We start from the raw sequence: 21,383 nt of genomic DNA, 5'->3' as shown, positions 1-21,383 counted from the left end.
GTGCTTCTGAGACGGAGGAGAGTCCTCGACCAGAACAGGTTGGAAGAGGCAGTGGTGGGGCCAGACGGAGAGGCAGGGCCAGAGCTGGTGCATCAGCGCCAAATGTGTCAACTAGTGAAGCTCCCGTGGCGAGGGCTCCTGCGGCGAGGGCTAGATTTTCAGAAGTCTGGAGGTTCTTTAAGGAAACACCGGATGACCGACGGACTGTGGTGTGCCACATTTGCCAAACCAGGATCAGCAGGGGTTCCACCACTACTAGCTTAACTACCACCAGTATGCGCAGGCATATGAATGCTAAACACCCCACTCAGTGGCAACAAGCGCGTTCACCTCCGGCCGTGCACACCACTGCTCCTTCCCCTGTGTCAGCTGATAGTCAGCCCCCTGCCCAGGACCCTGCCACAAAAACCCCATCGTCACCTCCACGATCCTCCACAGCATCCACCAGCGTTCAGCTCTCCATACCCCAGACGCTGGAGCGGAAACGCAAATATAGTGCAACCCACCCGCACGCCCAAGCCCTTAATGTGCACATTTCCAGATTGCTAAGCCTGGAGATGCTGCCCTATAGGCTAGTAGAGACCGAGGCCTTTCGCAGCCTCATGGCGGCGGCCGCCCCTCGGTATTCGGTCCCCAGCCGCCACTACTTTTCCCGATGTGCCGTCCCAGCCCTGCACCAGCACGTGTCAGACAACATAATCCGTGCCCTGACCAACGCCGTTTCTGACAAGGTCCACCTGACCACGGACACGTGGACGAGTGCTGCCGGGCAGGGCCACTATATATCTCTGACGGCACATTGGGTTAACTTGGTGGAGGCTGGGACCGAGTGTGACCCTGCGGCTGGTCATATACTGCCGACGCCGAGGATTGCGGGGCCTACCTCGGTCCAGGTGTTTGAGGCCTACTATGCCTCCTCCTCCTCCCACCCCTCCTCCACCTCCTCCTCCGAACGACCATCCGTGGGCATGGCGCCATCAGTCGGTAGCTCTAGGCACAGCAGCAGTGCCGTCGCTAAGCGACAGCAGGCGGTGCTCAAACTGCTGAGCCTAGGCGATAAAAGGCACACCGCCCAAGAACTATTACAGGGCATCACGGCGCAGACTGATCTGTGGCTGGCACCGCTGAACCTGAAGCCAGGCATGGTTGTGTGTGACAACGGCCGTAACCTGGTGGCGGCTCTGCAACTCGGCAGACTGACACATGTGCCATGCCTGGCCCATGTGTTAAATCTGATAGTTCAGCGTTTCCTCAAGACATACCCCAATCTGTCTGATTTGCTCACGAAGGTGCGCCGCATCTGTGCGCATTTCAGGAAGTCCAGCACAGATGCTGCCACTCTCAGGGCAGCGCAGCGCCGCCTCCAACTGCCCGCTCACCGACTGTTGTGCGACGTGCCCACGAGGTGGAATTCAACACTGACCATGTTATCCAGAGTTTACCAGCAGCGCCGAGCCATTGTAGACTGCCAGATGTCAACTTCCACCAGAACTGGTAGTCAGGTCAGTCAGCTTCCTCAAGTCTACAATGAGGAGTGGACGTGGATGTCTGATATCTGTCAGGTGCTGAGTAACTTTGAGGAGTCAACACAGATGGTCAGTGGCGATGCCGCCATCATCAGCCTCACCATCCCGCTGCTTGGCCTGTTGAAAAACTCTCTGGTCAGCATGAAGTCGGAAGCTTTGCGCTCCTCACAAGAGACAGGGGAAGAAGATTCCCTTGTTGATAGCCAAAGCACCCTTAGGTCTGTTTCTCAGCGCATATCGGAGGAGGTGGAGGTGGAGGAGGATGAGGAGGAAGAGGAGGAGAATGTTGGCGAGACACAAGAGGGGACCATTGTTGAGTCCTACACTGTTGAGCGTGTATGGGCAGAAGAAGAGGAGTTGGAGGAGTTGGAGGAGGAGGAAATGGACAGTCAGGCCAGTGAGGGGAGTGAATTCTTACGCGTTGGTACTCTGGCGCATATGGCAGATTTCATGCTAGGCTGCCTATCCCGTGACCCTCGCGTTCAAAGAATTTATTCCAGCACCGATTACTGGGTGTTCACTCTCCTGGACCCACGGTACAAGCAAAATCTTTCCACTCTCATCCCTGGAGAGGAAAGGAGTGTGAGAATGCATGAATACCAGCAGGCCCTGGTGCACAAGCTGAAACAGTATTTCCCTTCTGACAGCGCTAGCGGCAGAGTGCGTAGTTCTGCGGGACAAGTAGCGAGGGAGAGTAGGCGAGCAGGCAGCTTGTCCAGCACTGGCAAGGGTACGCTTTACAAGGCTTTTGCCAGCTTTATGTCACCCCAGCAAGACACTGTCACCTGTCCCCAGTCTCGGCAGAGTAGGGCTGATCTTTACAGAAAGATGGTGAGGGAGTACGTAGCTGACCATACCATCGTCCTAAATGATCACACAGCTCCCTACAACTACTGGGTTTCAAAGCTGGACATGTGGCACGAACTGGCGCTCTATGCCTTGGAGGTTCTTGCCTGCCCTGCCGCTAGCGTCTTGTCAGAGCGGGTTTTCAGTGCAGCTGGTGGCATCATCACCGATAAGCGTACACGCCTGTCGACTGACAGCGCTGACAGGCTGACGCTTATCAAGATGAATAAAGCATGGATTTCTCCTAATTTCAAATCTCCAGCAGGTGAAGGAAGCTCAACCTGAATAATTTATCCACTCCTCCTCCTCCTCATTTTCCTCCTTCTCCTCCTCTTTCTACAGTAAAGCAGAGGAAACTGGCTGTTTTTTGACAGGGCCCACTGGCTCTAGGTATAGTACTTTATGCATTTAATTTTTCTGGAGGGCCACCGACACAGTCCTCTGTTTTAAACAATTTTTGGGAGTGCCACATACAGGCACTCAATCTATTCCATTTTTCTGGAGGGCCACCTACCTGCTCCTCTGGTTTGAAAAATTTTTTGGACTGCCACATACAGGCACTCAATCTATTCCATTTTTCTGGAGGGCCACGTACCTGCTCCTCTGGTTTGAAAAATTTTTTGGACTGCCACATACAGGCACTATCCAAATTGAATTGTCTCCATAGCAGCCTCCACACGTTGTCTCCATTGCTACCTCCAAAAGTCGTCCATATAGCTGCCTCCATACATCGTCCCTTTATCAAACGAGGTTTGTCAGGCCGAAATTTGGGTTGTTTTCATGGATTCCACATCAAAGTTGTTAACTTTGTCGCCACCCTGCTGTGTTATCCACAAAATACACTGGCAAACTTTTACCATTTACGGATATTATTTCAGCGCTTCTTGCGCATCTGTTTACATTCCCCTCACCCGCCATATCCTAAACTTATAAGAACGCTACTACACTTGATCTTATACAAAAGGTTCTTAGAAGTGCTGTTTGGGGAGTAGCCTAGAGACAGGGGCTTGGATTGGCGAAAGCTCGCCTAGCAGCGGAGCGCCAGCTCCATGCGCATCATGCGCTTCTTGCGCATCTGTTTACATTCCCCTCACCCGCCATATCCTAAACTTATAAGAACGCTACTACACTTGATCTTATACAAAAGGTTCTTAGAAGTGCTGTTTGGGGAGTAGCCTAGAGACAGGGGCTTGGATTGGCGAAAGCTCGCCTAGCAGCGGAGCGCCAGCTCCATGCGCATCATGCGCTTCTTGCGCATCTGTTTACATTCCCCTCACCCGCCATATCCTAAACTTATAAGAACGCTACTACACTTGATCTTATACAAAAGGTTCTTAGAAGTGCTGTTTGGGGAGTAGCCTAGAGACAGGGGCTTGGATTGGCGAAAGCTCGCCTAGCAGCGGAGCGCCAGCTCCATGCGCATCATGCGCTTCTTGCGCATCTGTTTACATTCCCCTCACCCGCCATATCCCAAACTTATAAGAACGCTACTACACTTAACTTGGTGCAGGCTGGGACCGAGTCTGACCCTGGGGCTGGTCATATACTGCCGACGCAGAGGATTGCGGGGCCTACCTCGGTCCAGGTCTCAAAGGCCTACTATACCTCCAAATCCTCCCACCCCTCCTCCACCTCCTCCTCCTCCGAATTACCATCCGTGGGCATGGCGCCATCAGTCGGTAGCTCTAGGCACAGCAGCAGTGCCGTTGCTAAGCGACAGCAGGCGGTGCTCAAACTGCTGAGCCTAGGTGATAAAAGGCACACCGCCCAAGAGCTATTGCAGGGCATTCCACATCAAACTTGTTAACTTTGTCGCCACCCTGCTGTGTAAGCCACAAAATATACTGGAAAATTTTTTTCATTTACGGATATTATTTCAGCGCTTCTTGCGCAGATGTTTACATTCCCCTCACCCGCCATATCCCAAACTTATAAGAACGCTACTACACTTGATCTTATCCGAAAGGTTCTTAGAAGTGCTGTTTGGGGAGTAGCCTAGAGACAGGGGCTTGGATTGGCGAAAGCTCGCCTGGCAGCGGAGCGCCAGCTCCATGCCAAGAACCAACTAACATAGTTTTAACTGCAGTACCTTTAATCTACTACTAGTTCACTGCCTCCATACATCGTCCCCTTATCAAACGAGCTGTGTCAGGCAGAATTTTGGATTGTTTTCATGGCTTCCATGTTAACTTTGTCGCCACCCTGCTGTGTAATCCACAAAATATACTGGCAAACTTTTATCATGTACCAATATTATTTGAGCGCTTCTTGCTCACCTTCTTTGGTTCCTCTCTGCTACCCATTGGTTTGAAGCCTGAGTCCATTTAGGGTATGTCGCCATGCCACTCTCTAGCCTTCCGCTGCTGCCGCTGCCTCTGCATGCCGTCCCCTATAGTGTCAGGGTCAATTATTGGATGTTTTAGATGCTATCTAGCTTCATTCTGTCACTCTGTCATGGCCATGCTGTTGCCCATAATTTTGGCATAATGGTGCGATTAAGCAGCCTCAGAGGCATCCATGCATGCTGCCCCTGCTGTTTCCTGTCCATTTCCGTGGTGTTTCCATCCTTTTCTGAGGTTCCCAGGTGTTTGGCCAAGCTTCCCTGTGCAGAGCCTTGGTCCCCTTGAAAAATGCTCGAGTCTCCCATTGACTTCAATGGGGCTCGTTACTCGAAACGAGCACTCGAGCATCGGGAAAAGTTCGTCTCGAATAACGAGTACCCGAGCATTTTAGTGCTCGCTCATCTCTAATCTCAAAGTATCGGTCAAAGAAAAATGTTTATTTCCGTAATGTATTGCATTTTCCCATATAGTGATAAAAACTGTTATGTCCTTTATTCAGTATTTCACAATATATATATATATATACATATATATATATATATATATATATATATATATATATATATTGTGAGAAAGTGAGAGGTGTTGTGTGGGAAAACTGCTATCTGTCTTACAGGCAGATGAAATGCTGGTGGTAAAAGCCCTGGGTTTGTCTGCAGTAACCCAAGGGTTAATGCAGACATGATAAGCAGGAATAGTCTGTTTTGTCTGTGTTGGCCTAGCTAACACAGACACATTTGTAATGTCCGTACTGGGCCTGCTTATTATGGAGTAGGGGTAGGCTGGTAGTGGGACTCCTACTCCACCCGGGCTTCGGTCCTGGGTTTGTGAATTGCCCACAGGTGCGGGTCACAGGCCTCGTTAGGGCCTGATTTAGTCTGCAGGCCAGAAGCAGTAGGGGAGGCCCTACCTGGAGAGCTGAAAGCGAGATTGCATTCTCACAGCAAAGGTAACTGAGGGTCTCCTGTCTTGCTGCTGGCCAAGAGCGTGTGCCAGGCAGCCTGGTACCCGGATAGCTAGGGTCCTCCAAATGTGTTAGACAGCGCCTAGCCGGGCAGGAATTACTTTTATAATGTTTTTGCATGTGCCTAAGCCAAGGCTGAATTTGTGTTCTGTTTTGCAAGTGTGAATAAACACTTAAGTTGGACTTTTAAACCTGCGTGTGTCACTGCTTCCTGCACTGCTACCTGTCAACTACCAGAGAAATTCCCCACATATGGTGGAGAATGCGGGCAAAAGTGCAGTGAAGTATACACTAGTGCATGTCCTGGAAGTTGAAAGCACTGAAGCTGCAAGCCACAGCCATGGAGGAGTTAATCAAGCAGCTTGTCCAGTCCAACGTGCAGCAGCAAGAGACAAACAGATTGCTGCTCCAGCAGATAACAGCCCTGACCGCTGCTCAGCAAAGGACTGTCCCAGCAATGACGGTGAAGGACGCCAGGAAAGAGGTCCGCAAAGCTATGACAAAGATGACCGCCGAGGATGATGTGGAGGCCTATCTGACAGGCTTTGAGAGGGTGGCCACCCGAGAGAGGTTGCCACAGCAACACTGGGCAGAGGTGTTGGCCCCCTTCCTCGTCGCTGATCCCCAGCAGGCATACTACGACCTGAGAGCGGAGGATGCCCAGGACTACACCAAGGTAAAGGCAGAGATCTTGGCCCGACTAGGAGTGGATCAGCATCTACGCGCTCAAAGAGTGAATAGCTGGAGATACCAGGAGGCGCTACCACCGAGGGGGCAGATGCACCAACTTGTTCACTTGGTCCGCAAGTGGCTTCAGCCGGAGACATCAACCCCAGCCCAGATGGTCGAGAAGGTTGTTTTGGACCGTTTCCTGAGAGCCTTGCCGGGTGAGATCCAACAATGGGTGGGACATGGGGACCCGTCTGATGCCGAGGCACTGGTGGGGTTGGTGGAAAGGTTTTGTGCCACCCAGGCCCTAACAAAGAAAGCCCCTTATACCCAGGCGGGCCCTAAGGCACGGAAGGTCGTGTCACCCACAAATACTTGGCGCAGGACAACGCCCAATGTCCGGGAAGTACCCCAGGGGAGGAGGGGTGGAGGCTCCCACCTGTTGGACCTGCCATGAGCCAGGTCATATTGCAGCCCATTGCCCCAATTCCTCAGAGCCCATGGACTGCAGTTCTGCTAGAAGGGTTTCTCTCTATGCTGCCCCTGTCTACACAGCTACTAGCCCCGACTCTGCTGATGAGTGCCACCTGTGCTGGGTGACAGTGGCAGGGCATCCAGCGTTGGCCCTGCTGGACTCAGGCAGTCGGGTAACCTTGATTAATGGGACCCTCATAGACCCCAAGACAGTTACAGGGCGCACAATTGGTGTCCTGTGCATCCATGGGGACGTAAAGGACTACCCCACCACAGTTATTAACTTCCAGACCTCTTGTGGAGAGACACTACATGAGGCAGTGGTTGTCAAGAACTTGCCCCATGACCTTATCTTGGGACGGGACTTCCCCATGTTCTGGACTCTATGGCGGGGAAACCAAGAGTTGGGGGGTTGTTCTCCTGTGTTGTCTGGTCAGATCTCTGAAGCTGAGCCTGATGACCCAGACTCTGGAGTTCCTGCCGTAGGGGTGACCGCCACAGAAGATGGAAGTGTAATGTTTCCCCTAGATGTTATGGCAGGCGAAACTGAGGAGGTAGTGACAGGACCGCAGTTGTCTGATTTGGAGGTATCCCGTGACAACTTTGGTACTGCCCAACTCCAGGACCCCACTCTGGTCCGCGCCAGAGAAAATGTGGTAGAAATTAATGGTGTACCTCAGCACCCAGGTGTGGATAAGTTGTTCCCTCGTGTGGTGGTAAATCAGGAGTTATTATACCGCATTGATAAGGTCCACGGTGAAACCCGGGAGCAGTTAATGGTGCCTCAGCCATATCGTCAGATGGTGTTAGACCCTGCACATAAGCATGTGATGGGAGGGCACCTAGGTACCACAAAAACTCTGGAACGCATCTTGCAGCATTTTTACTGGCCAGGAGTGTATGATAGGGTAAAAAGGTATTGTGAAACTTGCCCTGATTGTCAATTGCATGCTCCCATGGTACACTTTCGAAGTCCGTTGGTACCTCTGCCCATTATTGAGGTACCCTTTGAAAGGGTCGCCATGGATTTGGTCGGTCCTTTAGTTAAATCTGCTCGGGGGCATCAGCATATCCTGGTAGTCATGTACTATGCTACCCGATATCCTGAGGCCATCCCACTGCGGCACACCTCTGCGAAACTAATTGCTAAAGAGTTGTTTGCCATGTTCTGCCGGGTGGGACTTCCCAAGGAGATCCTCACAGATCAGGGGACTCCTTTTATGTCAAAAGTCACCAAGGACCTATGTCGGCTCTTTAATATTAAACAGTTACGCACCTCTGTGTACCATCCTCAGACGGATGGATTGGTAGAACGGTTCAACAAAACTTTAAAGAGTATGCTAAAAAAGGTGGTAAACAAGGATGGGAAGGACTGGGATGTACTATTGCCATATTTAATGTTCGCCATCCGAGAGGTCCCACAAGCCTCTACTGGGTTCTCACCGTTTGAGTTAGTGTATGGCAGACATCCCAGGGGTCTCCTGGACATAGCCAAGGAGACATGGGAACAAGAGCCCACCCCCCACAAAAGTGTAATAGACCATATCGCAGATATGCAGGACAGGGTGGCAGCCGTCATGCCCATTGTCAAAGAGCATATGGAGGAGGCACAAAGGACTCAAAGCTGGGTTTATAACAGGTCAGCAAAAGTAAGGAGCTTTAGTCCCGGTGATCGTGTGTTGGTGCTAGTCCCCACTGTAGAAAGTAAGTTTCTCGCTAAATGGCAAGGACCGTATGAGGTTATAGAGAAAATAGGAGAGGTGAACTACAGGATACATCAGCCCGGACGGAGAAAACCCGAGCAGACTTATCATGTAAATCTGTTGAAGGCCTGGAAAGACAGAGAGAGTCTGCATACAGAGATGGTCCTGGCTAGTCCACCTCCTGCGATACCCTCACCGGCCGCAGATAAGCCTGTGCCGGAGGCAGAAGTGCGAATAGCCGATACCCTTACCAAAGAGCAACAGCGAGAGGCTCGAGAGTTTGTAGCAAGAAATACAGATGTGTTCTCAGAGTTGCCAGGCTACACATCTGTAATTAAACATGATATTGTCACTGAGCCAGGGATAAAGGTAAGATTAAGGCCGTACCGAGTCCCTGAAGCTCGTAGACAAGCCATATCAGAAGAAGTTCAGAAGATGCTGAAGCTAGGGGTTATTGAGGAGTCCAAAAGTGAGTGGGCCAGTCCAATTGTTCTAATTCCCAAACCGGATGGGACGTTGCGATTTTGCAACGATTTTAGAAAATTGAATGAGGTGTCTAAGTTTGATGCCTATCCCATGCTCCGGGTGGACGAGCTTATTGAGAGACTAGGGGGTGCTCGGTACTTCACCACCCTGGATCTAACTAAAGGATATTGGCAGGTACCCCTGACAGATGGGGCTAAAGAAAAGACAGCCTTTATCACCCCTGAGGGCCTTTTCACTATGTTGTATTACCGTTTGGGCTTCATGGGGCCCCCGCTACCTTTCAACGGTTAATGGACATAGTGTTAAAGCCACATAGGAGATACGCCTCCGCCTATCTAGATGACATTATCATCTACAGCCAAGACTGGGCGAGTCACTTGGCCAAGGTACAGGCCGTAGTGAACTCTCTAAGGGCAGTGGGCCTGACTGCAAACCCCAAGAAGTGTGCGCTGGGAATGGAGGAGACACACTATTTGGGTTATGTGATCGGTCGAGGTATAATTAAACCTCAGATCAACAAGATTGACGCTATACAGGGTTGGCCTGGGCATTCCTGGGCATCGTAGGGTACTACAGACGGTTTATACCAAACTTTGCCACCATGTCCGCTCCCCTGACAGACCTGCTGAAGGGTAAAAGGCCTGTCATGGTGCGGTGGAATGAACAAGCAGAAGGTGCTTTTCAGGCATTGAAGTCTGCGTTGTGTGGATCTCCCATCCTCATTGCGCCAAACTTCAAGAAAGAGTTTATTGTGCAGACGGATGCGATAGATGTAGGGCTGGGAGCTGTCCTCTCTCAGGAGGTGAATGGAGAAGAACACCCCATTACTTACCTGAGCAGGAAGCTCACGCCAGCTGAAAAAAATTACAGTCTCGTAAAGAAGGAATGTCTGGCGATAAAGTGGGCATTGGAGTCCCTACGGTACTACTTGCTGGGACGACAGTTCCGTCTCATGACTGACCACTCTCCTCTCACGTGGATGAGTAGAACTAAGGAGAAGAATGCCAGGGTCACTAGGTGGTTCTTGTCCCTCCAAAATTTCAGTTTCATGGTGGAGCACAGAGCCGGGAAGCTACAGGGCAATGCGGATGCCTTGTCCCGAACGCATTGCTTAATGTCAGGAGTTCGCCCCGGTGGGTCTGAACTGAGGGGGAGGGTATGTGAGAAAGTGAGAGGTGTTGTGTGGGAAAACCGCTATCTGTCTTACAGGCAGATGAAATGCTGGTGGTAAAAGCCCTGGGTTTGTCTGCAGTAACCCAAGGGTTAATGCAGACATGATAAGCAGGAATAGTCTGTTTTGTCTGTGTTGGCCTAGCTAACACAGACACATTTGTAATGTCCGTACTGGGCCTGCTTATTATGGAGTAGGGGTAGGCTGGTAGTGGGACTCCTACTCCACCCGGGCTTCGGTCCTGGGTTTGTGAATTGCCCACAGGTGCGGGTCACAGGCCTCGTTAGGGCCTGATTTAGTCTGCAGGCCAGAAGCAGTAGGGGAGGCCCTACCTGGAGAGCTGAAAGTGAGATTGCATTCTCACAGCAAAGGTAACTGAGGGTCTCCTGTCTTGCTGCTGGCCAAGAGCGTGTGCCAGGCAGCCTGGTACCCGGATAGCTAGGGTCCTCCAAATGTATTAGACAGCGCCTAGCCGGGCAGGAATTACTTTTATAATGTTTTTGCATGTGCCTAAGCCAAGGCTGAATTTGTGTTCTGTGTTGCAAGTGTGAATAAACACTTAAGTTGGACTTTTAAACCTGCGTGTGTCACTGCTTCCTGCACTGCTACCTGTCAACTACCAGAGCAATTCCCCACATAATATATATATATATATATGTATAAAAAACATTACTATAGCTGAAAGTAAAGAGATCTATATTAGAAAAAATTACATTACAAAAAGACCCGCCAACTTTCGAGTCTGATTAAGGCCTTGGTTTAGATCTGCCCACCCAGCGGTTGATTGGATAAGTTGAGCGCAAAGGTTTTCCTTTAGGTCTGACTCAGCTAATTGCCTTATGTTTAGGAGACGGGGGTTGTAAGTAACACAACCCCTCCCCCTTTTTATTTTGATTTTAAGCTAGTATGTGTATCGCACCTTCATTTAAGTTCAGTTGTGGATGCCGAGGGATGTAGGAAAGAAGAATCGCTCAGAGTAACGTGATTCATCCCTGAAGTTTGCTCCTGCTGTCTACCCCCTTCCCTGTGTTTGTCGCCAGCTCTTTAGAAGATAAAATAGAGTAATGTTTTTAAGGAAGCATTGTGGCGAGTGTCAACTTTCTTTTTCTCCAACTACTCAATATTAGATGGTATAGTTTGCTTTACCACAATATTGAATTTTCTAGGGCGTGACCTGAATTTTCTGGTGCACAGGCTATTCTATCATGCCCCCTATTTATCGAGGACATGCCCTTTTTTTCGAATGAGCCGGAAAAGTGTCTAAAATTGGCCTAAAACCTTCAGTAAATTTGGCACATGGCATTTCAGGTGCAAATTACTCCAGTTTTCTGGCGTAGACAGATCGATACATCTCAAAAAATAAAAACATTATATAAGACCGACTCTAAAAAATTTTTGAAAATAGAAATGTTGGTCAAATGAGAAGTATGTACAGTAAATGCCCCCAATACTTGGTCGGGGCTTCTTTTGATGCATCAATACGATTTGACAAGAAGGCAAGAGACACCAGACCCAACAATGCAGATGACCTGAAGGCTTCTATCACACAACCTAGGCTTCCATAACACCTCTGCAGCTCCATCAGCTGATCACTTCTATGCTACACCTCATTGATGCAGTCATTCATGCAAAAGGAGCTCCAACCAAGTGCAATTACTGTATATACTCATTTGGCCAACATTTCTGTGTTCAAAAAATTTTATACATTTGGTCTTATATAATATTCAGATTTTCTGAGAGGGAATATATTATGACTGGTGTTTATAATGCCAATCTTGAAATTCCCTCTGCCGGTGCTACCTTAGAGGCTAATACAGATGCAAATCCCACTATTTCTGTCCTGTATACGAGACGGAAACTATATTAAATGCCAACTAAAAATTTACATGTACAAGACCTCAAATGTTCCCGTATGAAAATAATGGGGGTCATTTACTAAGGGCCCGATTCGCGTTTTCCCGACGTGTCACACGAATATCTCCGATTTGCGCCGATTTCCCCTGAATTGCCCCGGGATTTTGGCGCACGCGATCGGATTGTGGCGCATCGGCGCTGGCATGCACGCGATGGAAATCGGGGGGCCTGGCTGAATGAAAACCCGGCGGATTCGGAAAAACCGCTGCATTTAAAAAAAAAAAAATCTGTCGCGAAGCTTGCACTTACCTTCACTCAGGCCGGCTCGGTGAACTCCAGTGCATTCCAATGCTTTTCAGCGCAGCAGCGCCACCTGGTGGACGGCGGAGGAACTACCTTAATAAATCCCGGCCGGATCCGAATCCAGCGCAGAGAACACGCTGCTGGATCGCGAATGGACCGGGTAAGTAAATCTGCCCCATTGTCCCATAAAGGTAGCAGTGCTGAACCTCAGAAATTAGATAGTCATCCTTGAACATAACCACCATGGCACTCTACCAACAGTGGACATGCACTATTGAGGCATCCGACCACCTGGATTCAACGTTCATTACACAGGATGGCTGTGGGGCATTCAGTAACTCACAGACATTTCATATTATACTATTTGTTTTTTCTCCAATCCTATATAATGAGGGCAGGGGCTACAGGCTATATACTGGGGGCAGGGGCTTCTGCCTAAATACTGGGGGTAGTGGCTGCCAGCTATATACTGAGGGCAGGGGTGCTGGCTATATACTGAGATCAGGGGCTGCAGGCTATTTACTGGGGATACAGGCTGCTGGCTATATAGTGGGGACACAGGCTGCTGGCTATATACTGAGGGCAGGGGCTGCTGGATATATACTTGGAGAAGGAGCTTCAGGCTGTATACTAGGGGGCAGGGGCTACACACTATATACTGGGGGTCTGCTGGCTATATAATGGAGATAGGGGCTACAGACTATATATAGGGGGCAGGGGCTGCTGGCTATATAGTGGGGGGCAGGGGCTGCTGGCTATATAATGGAAATAGGGGCTACAGGCTATATACTGGGGGGCAGGGGCTGCATGCTATATAAAGGGGTATGGGGCTGCTGTACATATACTAGGGAAAAGGGTTTTTGTGTTAAATTTAGGTACCTCGGCTTATACTCGAGTATATGCAGTACATTTTTAGGCCACACTAAAAAATGTGTAGGTCTCCTCTCATTTCCCCTTCTTATTGTGACCATTCTATTCTCCCCCCTCTAATTATGGGCCTCCTTGTATATACCCCTCTTATTGTGGATCCCCTTTTATCCCCCCTCATTTTGTAGCCCCTTATCTCCCCTTCTCTTATTGCGTTCTGTATGAGGTCGGGTATACCCACTCTCCATACCCGAGACCGAGGCTATGTCGGCCTATATCAAAGAGAATCTGCAGAAGGGGTTCATCCGCAAATCTTCTTCTCCTGCCGGTGCTGGATTCTTCTTCGTGGCCAAGAAGGATGGCTCCCTCCGTCCTTGGATCAACTACCACAGCCTCAATAAGGTAACGGTGAGAAAGCACTACCCACTACCTCTGATCACGGAACTTCTTGATTGTTTACGGGTGCCAAGGTTTTCACCAAGCTGGATCTGTGGGGAGCATATAACCTCATCCGCATCCATGAAGGCGATGAGTGGAAGGCTGCCTTTAATACTCGAGACGGGCACTTCGAAAATCTGGTCATGCCCTTTGGACTATGCAATGTGCCTGCAGTGTTTAAGGAATTAGTCAACAACATCTTCCTGAGATTCCTGGGATTCACCAATTACTACCGGCAGTTTATACCACATTTTTCCTCTCTCGTATCTCCCATTGTGGCATTAACTAAGAAGAATGCTGATTCTAAACTCTGGCCTCCGGCAGCTGAAGAAGCATTTTCTAAGTTAAAGTCTGCCTTTGCTTTTGCCCCTGTTCTTACTCGGCCTGACATGGAGAGACCATTCGAACTTGAACAAATGCAGCTGACATCATAGTCTGTGTGCCACAACTGCATGGGATGACTGTCTATATACTGGGGGCTGGCTGGCTATATAGAGGACTAGCTGGCTTTAAACTATGGGAGTGGCTATATACAGGGGACTGGTTATATACACAGGACTGGCTGGCAATATTGTGGGGACTACCCATATACAGTGGCTGGCTGAGTGGCTCTACACTGGGGGCTGGCTATATACAGGGGACTGGTTGGCTGAATACCTGGGATGAGTGGCTATATACTAGGGCTGACTGGCTATATACTGGGGCTTACTGGCTATACACAAAGACTGGCTGGCTACATACAGGGGACTGTCTGGCTGTATACAGGGGCTAATTGGCTATATTCTGGGGGGGCTAACTCTCTATATACATTGGCTGACTGGCTATATACAGGGACTGTCTGGTTATGTACAGGTGCTGGCTGGCTCTATACTAGGGGCTGGCTATATACAGGGGCTGGCTGGCTATATAGAGGGGCTAGCTAGCTATATATGTGGGGGACTGGCTGCTATATATTGAGGCTGACTAACTATATACAGGTGACTGGCTGGCTATATACTGGGGAAGGCTGTGACGAATGTGTTTTCCACCCTAGGCTTATATTCCAGGCAATAGGTTTTCCCAGTTTTTTGTGGTAAAATTAGGGGCCTCGGTTTATTTAGACTATGCCAGGAAAACTGTAATTTTTGAGAGATTTATTTGTGGTAATTGCTTTGCAACATGATGACACTGTGGGGTTCGGGTATTGTACTCAGATACACTGTTTGCTCCACAATCAGATGTGATAGACAAAGTTGCAAGATCCAGACCCCTAACAGATGATCCAATATATAAACACATGTATCATACTGGAGATGATTTCAATATGTTTGGTTACATGATATGATAGTCACATGATGCATTGAACTCCTGTTGTTAATTGGTCATATTTTAGATAATATGTTTACTATGTCACTAGTTATTGCTTTGGAACAAGCTTGTCCTATATATATACCAAATATGGTGTGCGTCATGATTACAGATCAGAAGACTTGATGTCCACCTTCAGGTTCAGGGTTCGGGGTTGGTTGCCCAACCCGATGTAATGTCGGATTGGCGGCTGAACAGCCAATCCGCCAAATGACCGCCCCTAGCAACTAGTCATGGCTATGATTGGCCAGGGGGAGTTTTTCTGTTTGGCCGGCAGTACATCCCAGATTGGTGGCTGAACTCAAACACCGAACCCGATCATCTCTAGTCAAGACCTAGCTTGCTGAGGTTCTATTCTTTAAAGTTACATGGGCTGGATATCTTGGACTGGAGGGCAGGCTGGTAGTGGGAGTCTTCCAGTCCACACCCCTAGTCCAGGGTGTTCTCAGGTGAAGCTGAGATCATCAGTGGGGAATAAATGCTTTGCACAGAACGTCAGTCTGGGGACAGGCCACCAGCTTGAAACCTTTGCAAGCTATGAACATTGTGACTTTGTTTTTGGTGTAAAGTATTAGGCCTGCACTAGGATAGTGAGGTATCCTGGTGTATAGGTAGAGCCGGACCAGCATAGGATTTTGTTTTATGTTTTGGTTTGCTAACTAAATGCTGATTTGTCCTTGCTGACGCCATTGTTTGAGCTGAAGTCCCAACAGTACATACCGTAACATAATTTATTGTTTGTTTCTACCCATTTTTGGCCCGGTGATTTCTGTATACAACTAAATGAAACTAAATGAAAGCCTTCATGCTGCTACTTATGATTTATTGTAAATAACATATATGTAACGTACAGGATGTTTTTTTTCTTCAGAAAAGTAAAGGACTGCCCTGCCATCAACGAGCAATGGTATATTAAAGATATAACTCCTTATTTCATAAAGCAGAATACCCCTATAAATGCTGAAGTCTTCAACATGTCTTGAAAATTAAAACTTTAAAGCATCATGCAGGTTTTTATCCTGCATCTTCAAATAATCAAACATTTTTTTACCTTTAAACCTCCTTAACCTTCTGAGCACAAGCAACAAAAATCTGATCATATTTGGCTAAGTGACTGGTGACCTTGCTATCAAGTGTCTCAAACATTTCTATATTGAAGCCGGCATCTTCCAGAGACTTCCTAAGAAAATCTTTATCTATGTTCAGAGAGTGATACTTTTCTTCTCCAATGGAGAAATGCTTTACATTGAATGTCCCAGTGAGGATGAGATGACCCCCTAATCTTAACCTAGAGGATAACTTTCTCAAGTTCTTCCTATATGCCTCTTTGTCTTTGCTAGTTTGACCTAATAAATAGAAGCTCGTCAGACTGTCAGCTTTTGAAAGCGCCAAAGACTCTGATGGATCATCTTTACTCAGGTCAAATATCACATTTTTTATTTTACTTTTGAGAGTCTCTTCTTTTTTTATCCACTTATCTCTGAAAAAAAGAGAGAAATTGAATACTTAATGCTAAAAGCATAATATAAATGTCATTAACACTTACTGAAAATACATATACTATAGATAGAGCTCTCTTTTTCTGTCTCCACCTGAATTGATTGGAGATATTTATTGGGATAAATAAAACCCCTAAATAAGGTTTAAAGCATTAAGAAACATTATATATTTTTTTTATAATTTTAGGCAAAAGGGTATATTAATATCACAATTATAAATTTGTATTAACTAGAGATGAGCGAACATACTCGTCCGAGCTTGATGCTCGATCGAGCATTAGCGTACTCGTAACTGCTCGTTGCTCGGACGAGTATTTCGCCCGCTCGAGAAAATGGCAGCTCCCGCCGTTTTGCTTTTTGGCGGCCAGAAACAGAGCCAATCACAAGCCAGGAGACTCTGCACTCCACCCAGCATGACGTGGTACCCTTACACGTAGATAGCAGTGGTTGGCTGGCCAGATCAGGTGACCCTGGGATAGACTAGCCGCTGCCCGCGCTGCTCGGATCATTCTCTGTCTGGATGCCACTAGGGAGAGAGCTGCTGCTGCTCAGGGAAAGCGTTAGGGTGTTCTATTAGCTTACTGTTAGGCAGGAGTGATTCTTAAAGAACCCAACAGCCCTTCTTAGGGCTACAATAACGTTATAATTTTTTTTTTTTTTTATTTGCAGCTAGTACCATATTGTGAGGAATTAGCAGGGGGACTTGCTACCGTTGTGTTTAGCTCTTAGTGACACACATATCCACCTCAAACACCAAAGTGGGAAAATTTATTAGGGGTTTGAGTAGAATTAGGCACAGTCTGCCAGTTTCTTTTTATTTTACGTTTATTTTTTTCATAACTCAGTGTCATCTCATCGGGCATAGTAGTGTGCTGTAATACTTGGCTAGAAAATAGCCATAGGAGAATACAAACGTCTTAATTACGCCTGCAGTAGCGTTATATATATTTGATTTCTGGTTGATCTGCTGGTGGCTGTACTTGCTGCAGTGCATCTACTATCAAATTGGGAGCAATTTGGAGTCAGACTTGCGACCACTGTGCTTTAGTGACGCACATATCCATCGCAAAGACCGAAGTGGGAAAATTTATTAGGGCCCGGGGTTGTATTTCAATTAGGCACAGTCTGCCAGTTTCTTTTTATTTTACGTTTATTTTTTTCATAACTCAGCGTCATCTCATCTGGCATAGTAGTGTGCTGTTATACTTGGCTAGAAAATAGCCATAGGAGAATACAAACGTCTTAATTACGCCTACAGTAGCGTTATATATATTTGATTTCTGGTTGATCTGCTGGTGGCTGTACTTGCTGCAGTGCATCTACTATCAAATTGGGAGCAATTTGGAGTCAGACTTGCGACCACTGTGTTTTAGTGACGCACATATCCATCGCAAAGACCGAAGTGGGAAAATTTATTAGGGCCCGGGGTTGTATTTCAATTAGGCACAGTCTGCCAGTTTCTTTTTATTTTACGTTTATTTTTTTCATAACTCAGCGTCATCTCATCTGGCATAGTAGTGTGCTGTAATACTTGGCTAGAAAATAGCCATAGGAGAATACAAACGTCTTAATTACGCCTACAGTAGCGTTATATATATTTGATTTCTGGTTGATCTGCTGGTGGCTGTACTTGCTGCAGTGCATCTACTATCAAATTGGGAGCAATTTGGAGTCAGACTTGCGACCACTGTGTTTTAGTGACGCACATATCCATCGCAAAGACCGAAGTGGGAAAATTTATTAGGGCCCGGGGTTGTATTTCAACTAGGCACAGTCTGCCATTTCCTTTTTTATTTTACGTTTATTTTTTTCATAACTCAGCGTCATCTCATCTGGCATAGTAGTGTGCTGTAATACTTGGCTAGAAAATAGCCATAGCAATAGGATAGCATCGTTTGGTTTTAAAAACTAAAAAACACAAAAAAAAAAAAAAAAAAAAAAGTTAAAAAAAAAATACAAGTTATAACTCTCATTTTCAAAATGTTTAACCCGAGGGCTAGGGGTAGAGGACGAGGGCGGGGACGTGGGCGTCCAACTACTGCAGGGGTCAGAGGCCGTGGTCCTGGGCGGGGTGAGACACCACCTGCTTATGAGGGAGCAGGGGAACGCCGCAGAGCTACACTCCCTAGGTTCATGTCTGAAGTTACTGGGACTCGTGGTAGAGCACTGTTGAGGCCAGAACAGTGCGAACAGGTGATGTCGTGGATTGCCGACAATGCTTCGAGCAATTTGTCCACCAGTCAGTCTTCCACGCAGTCCACCCATGTCACCGAAATCAGCACTCCTCCAGCTCCTGCACCTCAGCCTCCTCCCCCCCAGTCTGCCCCCTCCCAGCAAAATTTGGCATTTGAACCGGCATACTCTGAGGAACTGTTTTCTGGATCCTTCCCACAGTCACAAACCACTTGTCCGGTTGCTGATGAGCAATTTTCTGATGCCCAGGTTTTCCACCAGTCGCAGTCTGTGGGTGATGATGACCTTGTTGACGTAGTGGAAGAAGTGTGTAAAGAGGTGTCCGACGATGAGGAGACACGGTTGTCAGACAGTGGGGAAGTTGTTGTCAGGGCAGGAAGTCCGAGGGGGGAGCAGACTGAGGGATCGGAGGATGATGAGGTGACAGACCCAAGCTGGGTTGAGAGGCCGGGTGAACACAGTGCTTCTGAGACGGAGGAGAGTCCTCGACCAGAACAGGTTGGAAGAGGCAGTGGTGGGGCCAGACGGAGAGGCAGGGCCAGAGCTGGTGCATCAGCGCCAAATGTGTCAACTAGTGAAGCTCCCGTGGCGAGGGCTCCTGCGGCGAGGGCTAGATTTTCAGAAGTCTGGAGGTTCTTTAAGGAAACACCGGATGACCGACGGACTGTGGTGTGCCACATTTGCCAAACCAGGATCAGCAGGGGTTCCACCACTACTAGCTTAACTACCACCAGTATGCGCAGGCATATGAATGCTAAACACCCCACTCAGTGGCAACAAGCGCGTTCACCTCCGGCCGTGCACACCACTGCTCCTTCCCCTGTGTCAGCTGATAGTCAGCCCCCTGCCCAGGACCCTGCCACAAAAACCCCATCGTCACCTCCACGATCCTCCACAGCATCCACCAGCGTTCAGCTCTCCATACCCCAGACGCTGGAGCGGAAACGCAAATATAGTGCAACCCACCCGCACGCCCAAGCCCTTAATGTGCACATTTCCAGATTGCTAAGCCTGGAGATGCTGCCCTATAGGCTAGTAGAGACCGAGGCCTTTCGCAGCCTCATGGCGGCGGCCGCCCCTTGGTATTCGGTCCCCAGCCGCCACTACTTTTCCCGATGTGCCGTCCCAGCCCTGCACCAGCACGTGTCAGACAACATAATCCGTGCCCTGACCAACGCCGTTTCTGACAAGGTCCACCTGACCACGGACACGTGGACGAGTGCTGCCGGGCAGGGCCACTATATATCTCTGACGGCACATTGGGTTAACTTGGTGGAGGCTGGGACCGAGTGTGACCCTGCGGCTGGTCATATACTGCCGACGCCGAGGATTGCGGGGCCTACCTCGGTCCAGGTGTTTGAGGCCTACTATGCCTCCTCCTCCTCCCACCCCTCCTCCACCTCCTCCTCCGAACGACCATCCGTGGGCATGGCGCCATCAGTCGGTAGCTCTAGGCACAGCAGCAGTGCCGTCGCTAAGCGACAGCAGGCGGTGCTCAAACTGCTGAGCCTAGGCGATAAAAGGCACACCGCCCAAGAACTATTACAGGGCATCACGGCGCAGACTGATCTGTGGCTGGCACCGCTGAACCTGAAGCCAGGCATGGTTGTGTGTGACAACGGCCGTAACCTGGTGGCGGCTCTGCAACTCGGCAGACTGACACATGTGCCATGCCTGGCCCATGTGTTAAATCTGATAGTTCAGCGTTTCCTCAAGACATACCCCAATCTGTCTGATTTGCTCACGAAGGTGCGCCGCATCTGTGCGCATTTCAGGAAGTCCAGCACAGATGCTGCCACTCTCAGGGCAGCGCAGCGCCGCCTCCAACTGCCCGCTCACCGACTGTTGTGCGACGTGCCCACGAGGTGGAATTCAACACTGACCATGTTATCCAGAGTTTACCAGCAGCGCCGAGCCATTGTAGACTGCCAGATGTCAACTTCCACCAGAACTGGTAGTCAGGTCAGTCAGCTTCCTCAAGTCTACAATGAGGAGTGGACGTGGATGTCTGATATCTGTCAGGTGCTGAGTAACTTTGAGGAGTCAACACAGATGGTCAGTGGCGATGCCGCCATCATCAGCCTCACCATCCCGCTGCTTGGCCTGTTGAAAAACTCTCTGGTCAGCATGAAGTCGGAAGCTTTGCGCTCCTCACAAGAGACAGGGGAAGAAGATTCCCTTGTTGATAGCCAAAGCACCCTTAGGTCTGTTTCTCAGCGCATATCGGAGGAGGTGGAGGTGGAGGAGGATGAGGAGGAAGAGGAGGAGAATGTTGGCGAGACACAAGAGGGGACCATTGTTGAGTCCTACACTGTTGAGCGTGTATGGGCAGAAGAAGAGGAGTTGGAGGAGTTGGAGGAGGAGGAAATGGACAGTCAGGCCAGTGAGGGGAGTGAATTCTTACGCGTTGGTACTCTGGCGCATATGGCAGATTTCATGCTAGGCTGCCTATCCCGTGACCCTCGCGTTCAAAGAATTTATTCCAGCACCGATTACTGGGTGTTCACTCTCCTGGACCCACGGTACAAGCAAAATCTTTCCACTCTCATCCCTGGAGAGGAAAGGAGTTTGAGAATGCATGAATACCAGCAGGCCCTGGTGCACAAGCTGAAACAGTATTTCCCTTCTGACAGCGCTAGCGGCAGAGTGCGTAGTTCTGCGGGACAAGTAGCGAGGGAGAGTAGGCGAGCAGGCAGCTTGT

General features: G+C 48.9%; 1 protein-coding gene across 2 annotated transcripts in view; it reads right to left on the bottom strand.

The window, feature by feature from the left end:
- Positions 1 to 21,383, bottom strand: part of LOC140127818 (indolethylamine N-methyltransferase-like) — a 49,994-nt gene that overhangs the window by 12,296 nt on the left and 16,315 nt on the right. Inside the window, exon 4 of one of the 2 annotated variants that reach the window (XM_072148924.1) lies at positions 15,795 to 16,470. The exons of the other annotated variant lie outside the window; for it this stretch is intronic. Coding sequence (XP_072005025.1) covers positions 16,044 to 16,470 — 427 coding nt within the window. The 3' untranslated portion in view covers positions 15,795 to 16,043. Of the gene's footprint in view, positions 1 to 15,794; positions 16,471 to 21,383 lie in introns of those variants that run through there. 2 annotated transcript variants of the gene reach the window in all.

Source organism: Engystomops pustulosus, chromosome 4, assembly GCF_040894005.1.
Source record: "Engystomops pustulosus chromosome 4, aEngPut4.maternal, whole genome shotgun sequence".
Lineage (NCBI taxonomy): Eukaryota > Metazoa > Chordata > Amphibia > Anura > Leptodactylidae > Engystomops > Engystomops pustulosus.
Note: the sequence above shows the minus strand (reverse complement) of the source record. Positions and strands in the feature narration are given on the sequence as shown.